Raw genomic sequence first — 12,820 nt, 5'->3', positions numbered from 1 at the left:
TTGACAGGTCTCTGTGGATCACACTCCTCTGGCAGCTGAAAGCGTTGGCATCACGTTGGTCTCCAATGGCCCACAGGAAACATTTCAACTCATTCAGCACCACCAGGGCTCTAGTGCATGGCAAGAATGGGCAGGATTTATTTTAAATGAAAAAAAACATGAAAAAAAAAAAAAAACTGGTAGTGAAAAATGTTTCACCTTGCTGTGAAAAATGTCTGTAATCACAATTATCATGCGATTTTGGTGGTAGTAGAGAACATCTAAACTGCTTAATCTTTTTTCTCTATTCCCACTCTTACATAAAATTCACTGGTTTTAAGTTTTCTAGGTATTTTTGGCAACTGCTCACAACATGAAATGTTTGGATTTTGCATCTGCTGCCTTTCTGCATCAGGACAGAGCATCTGCCCCAGCACAGCTTGAGCTCACACACCAGATCACAGGCTTTAAATTTCACTTGATTCTGACTAAAAGGTCACCTGGCCTCCATCATAACCTTCCTCCAAAGGGAAAACACACATGCAATTAAAATGTGGCTTCACAGATCAGCAGCCCAGGTACAACACTGATGTCACAGCAAATGAAACAAAGCCCTACCAGACAGGCACCTCCAATTCCTTCTAATGAGTCATTCTTCTAATGAGCCTCTCAATTAAAATGGGACTCTTAACAGGGAGGGCAAACCAAATGAGCATTGTGTGAGCATCTACAGCCCTAAAAAATTGTGGATTTATCAACTTAGTAGCACTGTGCTCCACAATGTTGTTTTAATTGAAAACAGCTACCTGGTACAACACACAACAATAGAATATTCTGTTTCTGGTTGTTTGGTGGTTTTTTTTTCCAGATGTCACCTGTAGGTATCTCTTTGGATGTATTAAAAATAACCTGAAAACCACTGCTGGTGGCAGTTTTGCCATTCTGCTCCCCTCAGAGTGCAGCTAAACCACGTCCAGAGGCAGAAAGGATTCCCAGTGGCGAGGCACACACTCATTAAAATGAATCTCATGCATCAATTTTGTCCCCTCACATCAAAGCTGTCACAGCTCGTTGGTGTTTGCTCAGGTTAGGCTGGCTTGTGATGGGAAACCTCAAGCACACAGTGCTTAGCGTGGTCACCTACTTATCCACTGCTGCTCAGCAAGGTGACAAGATCACAAGCTCCTGGCAGGGGAGATTTATGAGGAAGAAAACAATGCTGCAATCTCTATTTCAAAAAGCAAAAATGAAAATAAATCATAAAACTGGACCTAAAAGCAGCACACACTGATTCATCAAAGCACGTCCCCTTGTGTAGAATTTTGATCCCAAATCTGACAGCACTCAGCTTTGCTGTCTATAAAATCAGACACCCCCACCCCAAATCATGCAGTTAAAACAAAGAGATAAAAATATTGCCTTAAGTAGTCAAGAAAATATCTATGAACCAAAAAACTGCCTGAAGAATGGTGAAATAACAGCAAAGACAAAATGGAAGAATGTTAAGGGAGCACCTGGGAAGATTAGCAGTCAGCCTGCTCTTATTTCACCTTTAATAAAGAGCTGGTAAGCATCAAGTTCATTTAAATGCAGGCCATATTTATTTGAAGGCTCTTCAAGCCCCAGAGAGAATTAATATTACAGAAACCACGAGGGCTGGAAAAAGCTGGCCAGGTGATAAAATGGGTTTCACCCAGGAAAATGAAAGAAATTTCAAGCACATCTGGAGAGAAAATAATGTGACACAGATATTTCCAGTGAAAGACTAACTGTGTCACTGAACTCAGCCATGCTGAAAGAAACCTCTTCATGACTGGCAACATCAATAACAAGGTGGTAAAACAGAAGAGTTTGGGCATCAGATTGGATGCATGGTCCAACAGAGCCTCAGGCCCATGGAGGGATGTGATAAGTGCCCATATATGTGTGTGCATACAGATATATATGTATATGTGTATATGTATACACACACTGATGGATACAGAGATGGAAAGACAAAGGGCATAAATTGTAAAAAAATAAATATTTGAAGCATTTACCCAGAAGCAGACTTGCAATCCTCTCTCTCTCAGTTTTAATTCTCAAGAAGGCAAAAATAATTCTAAAGAGGACCTGAATCCAATCAAGTTTTTCACATGCTTTAATTTAAGTAGAGAGGAAATAAATTAAAGAGTTGAGGCAAACAATTGAGAAAGGGGATTCAGGGGTTGTTGGCTTTGGGTTTTTTATTTTGGATTGTTTTAAAGTGAGAAGAGGGAAAGAGTCCCTCCCATTGATGGAAATGAAGGGCTGCCCAAAACTCAGCAGCAACAGAGGGGAAAGAAAAATTATGATACACTTTTCTCCTAGACATGCTTTGTTACTGAAATGTCATAGCCACTGCTCCTATTTGTGAGTCCCATTAGAATTAAAATTGCTGGGTATGACGAGACAGAGCAAATTTTGTCTTTCTGGATTTTAACCACCCCACTCAGAGATATTTTTCTCCTTCATCTCTCACGAACAGCCACCATTGTTCCCTGCCCTCAGACCAGCCAAAATGTCCAGTGACACTGGGGAAAATCCACCAGTTCCCTCTGCAGGGAAATACCACTCTCTGTGATGTTAACACCTGCATTTCACTTCCCTGTGCTGAGTAAATGATCAGAAAGCACTCCTGTGCTACAACCACGTTGCTCACTTTCCTCTGTGCTACCAAAAAGTGATTTTTTTGACACGTGGATGAGATGCTTTCCATCTTCATCCCTTTGAGTGGCTCCCAACTCCTGACTGCCACCAGGCTGTTGAAATCCTTGCATCCAGTGCTACCCATACCAGAGAAATAACTTTTAAATTATTCACCCAATCAAAATATTCCAATGCAACGGAATAGGAAATAAAAATGGAGCCCAGAGAAGACACAGGAATGCTTTAGGTTGGAAAAGACCTCTCAGATCACTGAGTCCAACCTTTAATCCATCTCCCTAAGTACCACATTCAGGTGTGGTTTTAGCACATCCAGAGGTGGCAGTTCCACCACTTCCCTGAGCACTTTGTTCTGACCACCCTCCCAGTGCAGAAATTTTTCCCAAAACCCAACCTAAACCTCCCCTGGCTCATCCTGAGGCCATTTCCTCTTGTCCTGTTGCTTGTTACTTATAATTTCCTTCAGTGAGAACTGTTTGAAGCACATGGCCTCACTCAGTTAGAATTTTAGTTCATCAGACAGAGGAAAGTGTGAAAATTGGTTGCACAAGCAGGATGTGCTAATTTTTTACCATCTCCACTTTCTGTTGCTATAAGATATTGTCCTCTTAAGAGAGCAGAGCTCTCAGGAAAAACATGGAAAAGTAGACATTTCTTAAATAATGCAGTAAATAATTTTTTCCTAGGTCCCTCAGGAAAATAACCTTGCTGAAAGAGAAAGTGAGGAAGCAATAGATTGTCTTTAGAGATGGGCAAGTGCACTTTAGGAAGCTCAGAAAACACATTACTGTAACAGCAAACCTGCAGCCTGACCTGAGTGTGGCTGAAGGCTGCTCCCATCAGCTTCCCAGGGAGTGAAGGAAGTTCAGCACAGGGAGAGATTTGCCTGCTGCACTTTCTGAGTGCTGATACAACTCTGAAGAGAAGAATTAAACCTCACTGACATGTTTTTGGTAGAAGGTAGTTTGCATGCAGATTTGTTAATATTTTATATATGTTGCTAATATTTAATCATAAAAATTTAATCTTCATCTCACTCCACGTGGAAACAGAAGAAATCTTGCATGTAGAGCATTCAGGGACATAGGTTAAATGTATGTTGAATGTTTGGGTTTTGGCAGCTGTGGTTAAGCACTGACATCAAAGCAAAGCCAGAAACATCATTGCTCATCTTTACTAGACCCAGCCTCAGTCAAATGGCTGGACTTAATCCCTGTGGTCACCAGCAAAAATCTAATTCTGATCAGGAATCCAGGACTTCACACAGGAACAGGTTTTTCTTACACTGTGTACAAACCTCGTGGCTGAAAAACCAGCCCTGTGCAAAGGGAGCCCTTGCTGCAATCTCCAAAGCCCAGCAGAGCCCAGAGCTGCAGTGCTGTGTTTCAGATCTCACCATGGGATAACTCCTGGCAAACTCTGGCTGCTGCCTGCCAACCAGAGCAGCTCAGAAAAGCCCTTTGTGAAGAAAGGGATCCGAGAGCCCCCGGGGCTTTTAAAGACAAGGCTTGAGGAACTGTGTGTAAATAAATAATGCAATTCATTAGGCCAAATGTAGGTCAGGCTACATCAGTGACACTTCTCAAGCTGTGGTCCAGTGTGACTAATTCCTGGCTGATGGGAAGGAGGCTGGCTGGAAGGCTCATCACTTGTCACCAGCATGTCAATCACAGGGTTCCTTCAGGGATCCATGTTCCATCCATGCTCACCCACCTTTCCTCAGAGCTGCTGTTCTGCCAGTGCACACTCAAATATGCCATTGTGCACAGCTGCTGTGTTATCTGTCTCTCCCCTTTTCTGCCTTTTTTTTTGTTTTAATGCAGTCACAGGCCATGTATAAATCACAGAGCTTCTTGCATGGTGTGTCATTAGACAGGAAAATGGGAATTCAGAAAGGTCAGGGCACGAACCTACTCATGATCCTGCTCTTGGCACTGTTCAGAAACACAGAAAAACTCAAAATCCCTGGTAGTTATTAGGACCAGGACAGGAGGCATTCCTAACAGAAATACAGAGTGCAGTCACAGACCCAAGTTAATTCTTCAGGCTTTGTTTACACCCATTCCTCATTCTGCTCCTCTCTCTTTGCTGATCCCTCACACTGACCTTCACTTCCAGTAATCCCTTCTCCTACAACCACACCCATCCTTTGCTCTCCCTGGGACTAATTAAGACATGAGTGGGTTCTGCTCTGTGCTTTCACCTGGGCACAGCCCAATCAGCAGTTATTTCACTTTCCTTTCTAGTCCAGCTTCACAGTTCAGTGTGTGAAGAAGAAATGAGCCAAGCACTTGACTCCCCTCTGCCTTGCTTGCTCAACAGGAGCAGAAGCACAACTTGTGCTGTGGCACTTTACTTTCCTATTGTCCCTTGGGTTTATTATTTTTATTTTTTTTTTTTTTTTTTATTATTTTTTGGGATGTTACACAAAAAATTCAGTTTTGCTGAGCTCTTTGGTCCTGTAGGGACCAAAGTCTGCTTTCAGTGGTCACAAGGTCAGCACAAAGCTGATTCCAAAAGTCTCTTTTCTTTGGAAATGGTTTGTGAAGGAAAGCAGGAAGAGGGAAAGGAAGTTCAACCTTTGAGCAGGCCATGTGCAGCTATCCATCAGATATTCTAGGGTGATTCTAGGATGAACACAATGCTCTAGGCTGATTTAAGATTTTATGTTTAGTGCCATTGTTGAAAATATGTAGGATTTGGTTACAGGTACAAGAGCAAACTGCACTGCCTTGCTCTCCCTATGATAATTCAAATTAATTTCAGACGATTTCAAGTCAACTAACAATGCAGAATTCTTCAGAAAAGAAGGATTTTAGGAAAAGAGACCCTGTAGCTGCAGCTGCAGAGCTTGGTACAGCAGCTACCTGCATGTTGTGAGACTTCTTATAGTTACCATCAATTCTAATTTTGCTGACACTTCAGAGCTTGTCAGACACCACTGCAAAGTCTGATTGTCAAACAGCTGTGTCCAGTGGAGAGAGCTGAATATGCCATCTCACCATTATTCCTCAAAATGGAGTTTTCCAGTAGGAAAAGATTTCTCTGTATTTGCTGTTGGAGCTCAGTGTTTTCTGCTTTTCCTCAAAATAGATTCACCCAAACAATTGTTTTTAAAATGATTTCAAATTTTTTTCTTGCTACCTTTGCCCCTAGAGGAGACCCTGTAAAAGCTTTTTGGCCTCAGGTTTGCTGTCATATCAGAAGAATAAGTGTAGGAGCAAAACCCCAATTCTGGAAGTGTTTCCTCACAGGCAGACAAGCCCCTGCACACCTTTCCAGGCTGCACATGGAAACGTCACAGAAATTGGTATTTCTGGCTCCAAACATGGACACCTTCCCCTTTATTGAACATGGAGGGAGATTTATTGGGATACTCCTTGGAAAAGCTCTGGTAATAGGTCTTAATATGTTTCAACTCCCAATTACTTTACAATAACCTGGAGGCACGACATAAAATTGAAGCCAGGAAACAGAAGATGCTCTTGCCCAGCTGTATTTATTACACACTTGGATTGCTGTGGACATCACTGTGCTCCCTGAAAACCAAAGATACAGATGTGCCCAGGATAGCACACTGTGACAAGACCAAAAACATTGTAGAGTTTTAATAAAGGGACACCCTTCTAAAACTCTCTTTCTAAAAGGCAGGATATTTTTACCCTAGAAGAGGAAAAACATTGTGCTTTTTTGGTTTGGTTGTTTTTTTGTTTTTTTTTTTGATATTACAAAAGAAAGGAAGGAATGAAAAGAAAGGAGGGAGGGAGGGAAGGAAGCAAGGGAGGAAGGAAGGAAGGGAGGGAGGAAGGAAGGAAGGAAGGAAGGAAGGAAGGAAGGAAGGAAGGAAGGAAGGAAGGAAGGAAGGAAGGAAGGAAGGAAGGAAGAAAAGAAAGAAAAAGAAAGAAAGAAAGAAAGAAAGAAAGAAAGAAAGAAAGAAAGAAAGAAAGAAAGAAAGAAAGAAAGAAAGAAAGGAAGGAAGGAAGGAAGGTAGGAAGAAGTAATTGCTGAAATCCAGGATTTTAGTTCATCTTACATGTCCAGATCTCTCTATCCTCGTAGTCAGAATGGGACTAGAGACAAGACAGGTAGATGAAATATTTACTCTTGGTTGTTTTTGGAAGGATTGCACTGTGGTTTAAGTATCTCAGAAAAAAAAAAAAAAAAAAGGTTTCTCTGGCTTCTGTTTGAAATGGTTGTATCATCTCAGTGGAAATGAAAAAACCACAGAATGGTTTGGCTTGGAGGGGATCTGAAAGCTCTTCCAGTCCCACCCCTGCCATGCCAGGTCCACCTCCCACTGTGCCAGGCTGCTCCAAGCCCCAGTGTCCAACCTGGCCTTGGGATCCAGGGGCAGCCACAGCTGCTCTGGGAAATCTGTTCCAAGCCCTCACCACCCTCACAGTAAAGAATTTCTCCCTAATATCCTGTCTAAACCTGCTCTCTGACAATTTGAAGCCATTCTCCTTTGTCCTGTCACTCCATCCTTTGTAAAAAGTCTCTCCCCATCTTTCCTGTCAGGTCCCTTCAGAAAATGTTCTCATCTTTATCCTCTCGACTCACACACTTTCTTTTTTTCTTTGCTTTTCTTACTTTTCTTGCTTTTCAAGTAAATACTACCTTTTTTCCCCCACAAAAACCTTGTCCTCTTCAGACCATGATAAGCATCACTCTCAAATATATTTATAACTACAATATATAATATATTATATACATATATCTAATTATAATTATATTTTTTCCTTTTACAGTAGAGGTTTTCCCTCAAGCTGTCTCTCCTTTCTGAAGATGTTAATGAATAACCAACAAATCAGTTATTTAGAAGAAAAAAATTTAAAAAAAGAAAATAAATGACAATTTGACATTTTCCAGTATTTAATAGCTTCCAATACTTTCCTGTGCGGAAGAATCTGATCTTGCACACTAAAAAATATCCAATAAATGGGGTTTTTTATAGCATCTGTTCTAATGAACTATGTTTTATTTTCATTTAAAATCCCAACTGCAGAATTGAGGGATTGTGAGCTAATAAGAAACTTCCTAAAGTTTGTAATAGATTTTTAATGATTGTAGCCTTGTCAGCCATTGTCAGAGGGTGCATTAAGGAAAAAAAAATAGATTTAGGTCTATGTAGTTAAATGCTATTACACAGTTTTATTCCCCCAAAATTTGGGATTAAAACAAATATAGGATGATAAAAAATGAATTCTCTGTAAGAATGGCAGCCATGATGTTTTGAAGAGTTGCCATATTTTTTCCCTAAAAAGGAGATTACAGAGACCTGGGTGTCCCCTATTCTTGATTCCAGGGTGAAAGTAGGATTGAGCCAGTCTCAGATATCACAGAGGTAGAAGAAACTCAAATTGTGTCTCTCAGCCTATGTTTCCAGAGAAAACATACATATTTTCTTATAAAAGAGAATGAACAAACTTAGAAAAAAATTAAGGTAGTTAATCATGAAGAAATTATTTTTTTTCCTCCAGCCAAGACTCACACCTACAGATGCACATGCACCACGTAGCAGATGATTTTAAGATGAAGCAAAATAAACACATGCATCCACTGCTGTGTTAAATAGCTGCAATCATAGTTTAGAGAACCTTAAGCATAATTCTGCATCAATATATCCAGAATATTGGAAAGCATGTAGGTTTTGCATTTAAATACAGCTCTGACCTGTGTTGGCTGAAGTGCTGGTGAGTCCAGCAATTCAGATATTCCAGACCTCTTTGTGCAAACACACCTAGCTGCAGTTGCTCAATGACAAAAAATTATGATATTATCAAAATCCAAGAGCATAAGAAGGAAGTGAATTTACCAAACTTACTTAGACAGTGCAACATAGAACAACTGATCATCAATTACATGGCTTTTAAATATCTACCAACTGCTTAGAAATTTCTTTGAGTTACAATTTCTGAAAAAAATATTTCAAGGTGATGTCAGGAGTCCATAAAACATAGAGAGAAATTAAATCTATAATATGAGCCATATAGAGACACAGGTATTGTCATCAATGACACAATTTGCCAGAAAATAAAAATTACTGATATACTGAGGAGGTGTACAGAAACATTTCAATACACTTGATCATCATAAACACAAATATATTCCTGAGTAGACTGCAGAACATTTAACTCAAACTATTTTTTTCCCATTCTGCACAGCCCTGGAACAATGCATTTCCAATTTCTGCACACACAAATCATTTGTATGTGTAACAACAGCTGCACTCTGCATTATATATAATTCAGATATGTACTATACTGAAAATATTTCTCCTACCTATCTGTTCTCCCATGAATTTCTTACAATATTTATGCTTTAAAGTGTTAGATTTTCTTTGCCCAAATTCCTGAACAATGCCTCACATTTTCTCCCTCTGTCAGTAAATAGATTAATGCACAAAACTGCTTTAGTACAGATTTTTCCACTTCAATATGTTCAGCTTATGGCACTGCTTAAGCCTCCACTGTTATCTGTGAAGATATTTGGGATTAAAATGCTATAAAACTATAAATATTGATTACATACCTCATTTAAACATAACCAAACTAATTTAGACTCGGGATTTCTTCTAATCCATGAGTAACATCACTACTAAAAACAATTACAACCCAGCACATGTTTATGACACTCAAATTTCCTTGGCATGCAGGAGCTCTTTATCAAAGTTAAGATGCAAACCCACTGCCACAGCACCCGAAAGCTGGTTTTATGTCTGGTATAAAACAAAAAACATGTTACTTTCCCCTCAAGCAGGCTAGAAAAGCAGGGCTGTCTGAAGCCTTCATGTCACACACACAGAGTCACAGGGATGCAGCAGTACTGAAGTGAAATACATTACTGGGAGGATGACATCCCACTCAGTTATAATTGAACCAAAGTAAACATCAGGCATTTGGGAGGGAAAAAAAGAAACAGGAAACATCTCTGTCACATTCATATTTTCTGAAAAATCCCTTCGCCCAGGATTTTTCTCCTGGGAAGCTGAGGAGCCTCAGAGAAAATGGAAAACAAGTCTAATCTCATTTGCTTCTCCTGTGTTTTGCTCACGTGGAATGTGGTTGGAGATTGTTCACCCACAGGTGATTGTTCCATTGGATTGTGGTGTGAGTTGCTTTGACTCTTTGGCCAATCAGGGCCAAGCTGTGTCAGACTCTGGAGAGAGTCAGGAGTTTTCATTATTATCTTTTAGCATTCAGTTAGTATCCCTTCTGTATTCTTTAGTATAGTTAGTTTAGTATTCTTTAATTTAATATAGATCATAAAATAATAAATTAGCCTTCTGAGAACATGGAGTCAGATTCATCATTCCTTCCTTTATCAGGCACTCCACAAACACAATACATCTCTGCCATTGCCAGCTGGGAAAAACAAAACAAAAAGCCATAAGAGCCTACCTGAGACAAGCGAGACTGTGTCTTTCTCCCATGAGACAACAGTGATGTATGCCTCCACAGAGGAGGGGATAATGCACTTGAACACTGCTACATTGCCTCTCATGGCTTTCTGGTCCTCCACACGGACTGTATAGGGTTCCCGTAAAACTGCAGGGATGAGAGGAGCCTTTGTTACAGAAATTGTTACAGAAATTGCAGCCCCACATCTCACCCACTGCCTCAGCCAGCCTTGCAAAGTGCCCCCAGAATCAGGCTGGGAGCTCTCATCTCAGTCAATGGCACTCACTTACAGGCTGATACAAAAGCATTCCTGCTGTCTTAGGATACGGAATAAAACAATGTGGATACTGGAATTTTTAAGGTAAAAAGAAGGGTGTTTAATTTCTGACTTTAACATTTATAGTGTTAGGAAAATTAATCCACAAACACCAGAGGTTTATGTCCAAAAAGGAGACAGAGGAGCCCTTTTTGCTTTATTTGAATTAAAGGAGAGGCCATGGGGCATTCCCCTGGGATCTCTCCAATTTTTGGAGGATTCAGCCTCCTTTTTATCCCAATTTCCCAGCTGCATTTCCCTTCTCTCTTTCCCCATTGGCTGAGGTACTTGAGAGGTACAGACTTCCCAAAACACCTGATACCAGAGATTTCCCTCTAAGGTATAACCCTCCTTTTTAATTTTTAATTCTAACAGAATTTAGGGGTTTTTCTTCCTCATTGTTTCTTTCATCTCTCAATGTCTAATTTCATTTATCAGCAAACCTAAGGTTTATTTGTAAAAGCAAATATCTTTTTCCATTCATCAATCAGTGGGATCCTTCCCATTGTTTCTTTTATCTCCCAGTGCTAGTTCTATTTACCAGCAGACCCACGGCTTGTTTGTAAAGACAAATCCATTATTCCTCTCAATAGATTTTCCAAAGTGGATTGGAGGGTGACAGAGCTACCTCTCCAATGACACTGGACAAACAAACAGTTTATTAAATTTTTCTTTTTTCAGAAAAGAATGCAGAACAAAAAGTATTTACAGAAAAGCACGTGAGAATGTTCCTTACAAGTATGTAAACATCAGAAGGCTTAGAAGAACTTAGAAAACAAGACAACACATTCCCAGATTTTTTGTTTCCTCAACATCTGCATCTCTTACTCTGTGTTCTTTCCTCACCTAATTCTGGGAGGCTCAGGTAGGAGCTGCATATTTATGTGGGTAAAAGGTGTTATCTTTAGTGTTACTTGTGCAGTTTCCCCAGCCACATTTCCCTTCACAAAGGGTTTTGTGCTCTGTCAAAGAGCACAGAGGTACCTGCAGGTGCTGTGTGAGAATTAGACATCCAGAGGGGAGAAGGGAAGGTCAGTGTCATTTAGGATTTTGAAGAAGTCAGAAGCAAAGGAGAAAATCAATGGAGGTGACAAGGAGAAAAAAAGAAATGTGTGTCAGGAGCACAGAGAAATGAGAGTAAGAGGAGAGCTACATTTGATTGAGTCCTGAAAGAGATCAGTACATGGAAAAAAAACCAACAGAAACAAAGCCACAACTGTATTTAAAAAAAACATGTTATAATAAAATCCAATATGATTCAAAAAATGTTTAGAATCAGCATAGTATTTGTCTTGAGTCTGAAATAATTATTATAATGGAAAAAGAGAAAAGAGAACAACTTTATGGACATGGTGGATCAATGCACAACTGGAAAAATCATTCCCACCACACCAAACTGATAATGTTGGAATGAGATGAAGTTGCACTGGGTAGGAGAGCGGCAAGAAGGCAAATCCTGAAATAATTCCATGAAGAGTGAGGGATGAGCATTTCTGTGAGCAAGAGTTCATGGAGAAGGTGGCAGAGCAAAGGGAGAGATGTTTTCTACAGCAAGTGAAAGGGTGAGACAGGACAGACAAGCACAACAAAGATTCTCCATGGAAACACAAGGTCAAGGCACAAAAAAAGGAATCACCAGAGCCAAAACAAACCATTTCAGTGAGAACAGGGATGGAAATTTCAGTGTGCCTGAGACCTGCATTTGCCTGAGGGTAAAGGTTATTGGGAAGAACAACAGTGCTGAGGTGCCACATTGCAGGGACATTTCTTGCCCACATTTCCTGTCCACAAGCAGACCAAGCTCTTGTACAGATATATTTAGCCCCACTGATTCCAGCTGAAAAGTCAGTAAATTCTTTTCAGAGTTTACAAAAGTGATTCTAAACACCAGCAGCACTGGAATTTTCAAATGTCTGCCCCACTTAGGGTGCATTTCAAGAAAAAAAAGGCAGAGTAATGAAATGTAACCACAGTCTTCAAAATGCAAACAGCATCAAATTGTCAGGTCCATTGTTACCACTGCAAAAAGTAAGATTGAAGTTCTCCATCCCAAAAAGTTGCTATAACAATATAACTTACAGAAGCCCCAACCAAAAATAGTGAGTTTAATTAAAAATGAAATATCTTTTTTAAAAGGAAAAAAATATCCATTTTCTATTACAAGATGGACACTGCTGGTTTTTAATAGGCAATAATTGATTTCTAATCAAAGGTAAGGATTCTTAACCCTGTTATGACTGTTAAACTGATATTATAAGCACCTTTAATCACTGACTTTAGAATATTGGCTGGCCTGTGGTGCAGCAGTTCCCTCTCCTTGTCCTACACCCAGGGAATGGCACATGGATCATCTGAGTGAGGCTGATTTGTGTCTGTGCTCTTGCTCCAGCCATCATTCCTAGGAAAGGAATGATGGCTGGAGCAATATCCCAACTCACTG

The 12,820-nt window shown here is 40.1% G+C and overlaps 1 protein-coding gene across 1 annotated transcript in view; it reads right to left on the bottom strand.

Moving 5' to 3' along the window:
- Positions 1-12,820, bottom strand: part of DSCAM (DS cell adhesion molecule) — a 498,888-nt gene that overhangs the window by 420,190 nt on the left and 65,878 nt on the right. Inside the window, exon 3 of the mRNA XM_059840105.1 lies at positions 10,065-10,211. Within this exon, the coding sequence (XP_059696088.1) occupies positions 10,065-10,211 (147 nt within the window). The remainder of the gene's footprint in view (positions 1-10,064; positions 10,212-12,820) is intronic.

The sequence above is a fragment of the Haemorhous mexicanus genome, chromosome 2, assembly GCF_027477595.1.
Source record: "Haemorhous mexicanus isolate bHaeMex1 chromosome 2, bHaeMex1.pri, whole genome shotgun sequence".
Classification (NCBI taxonomy): domain Eukaryota; kingdom Metazoa; phylum Chordata; class Aves; order Passeriformes; family Fringillidae; genus Haemorhous; species Haemorhous mexicanus.
This window is presented reverse-complemented; position numbering and strand designations above follow the sequence as displayed.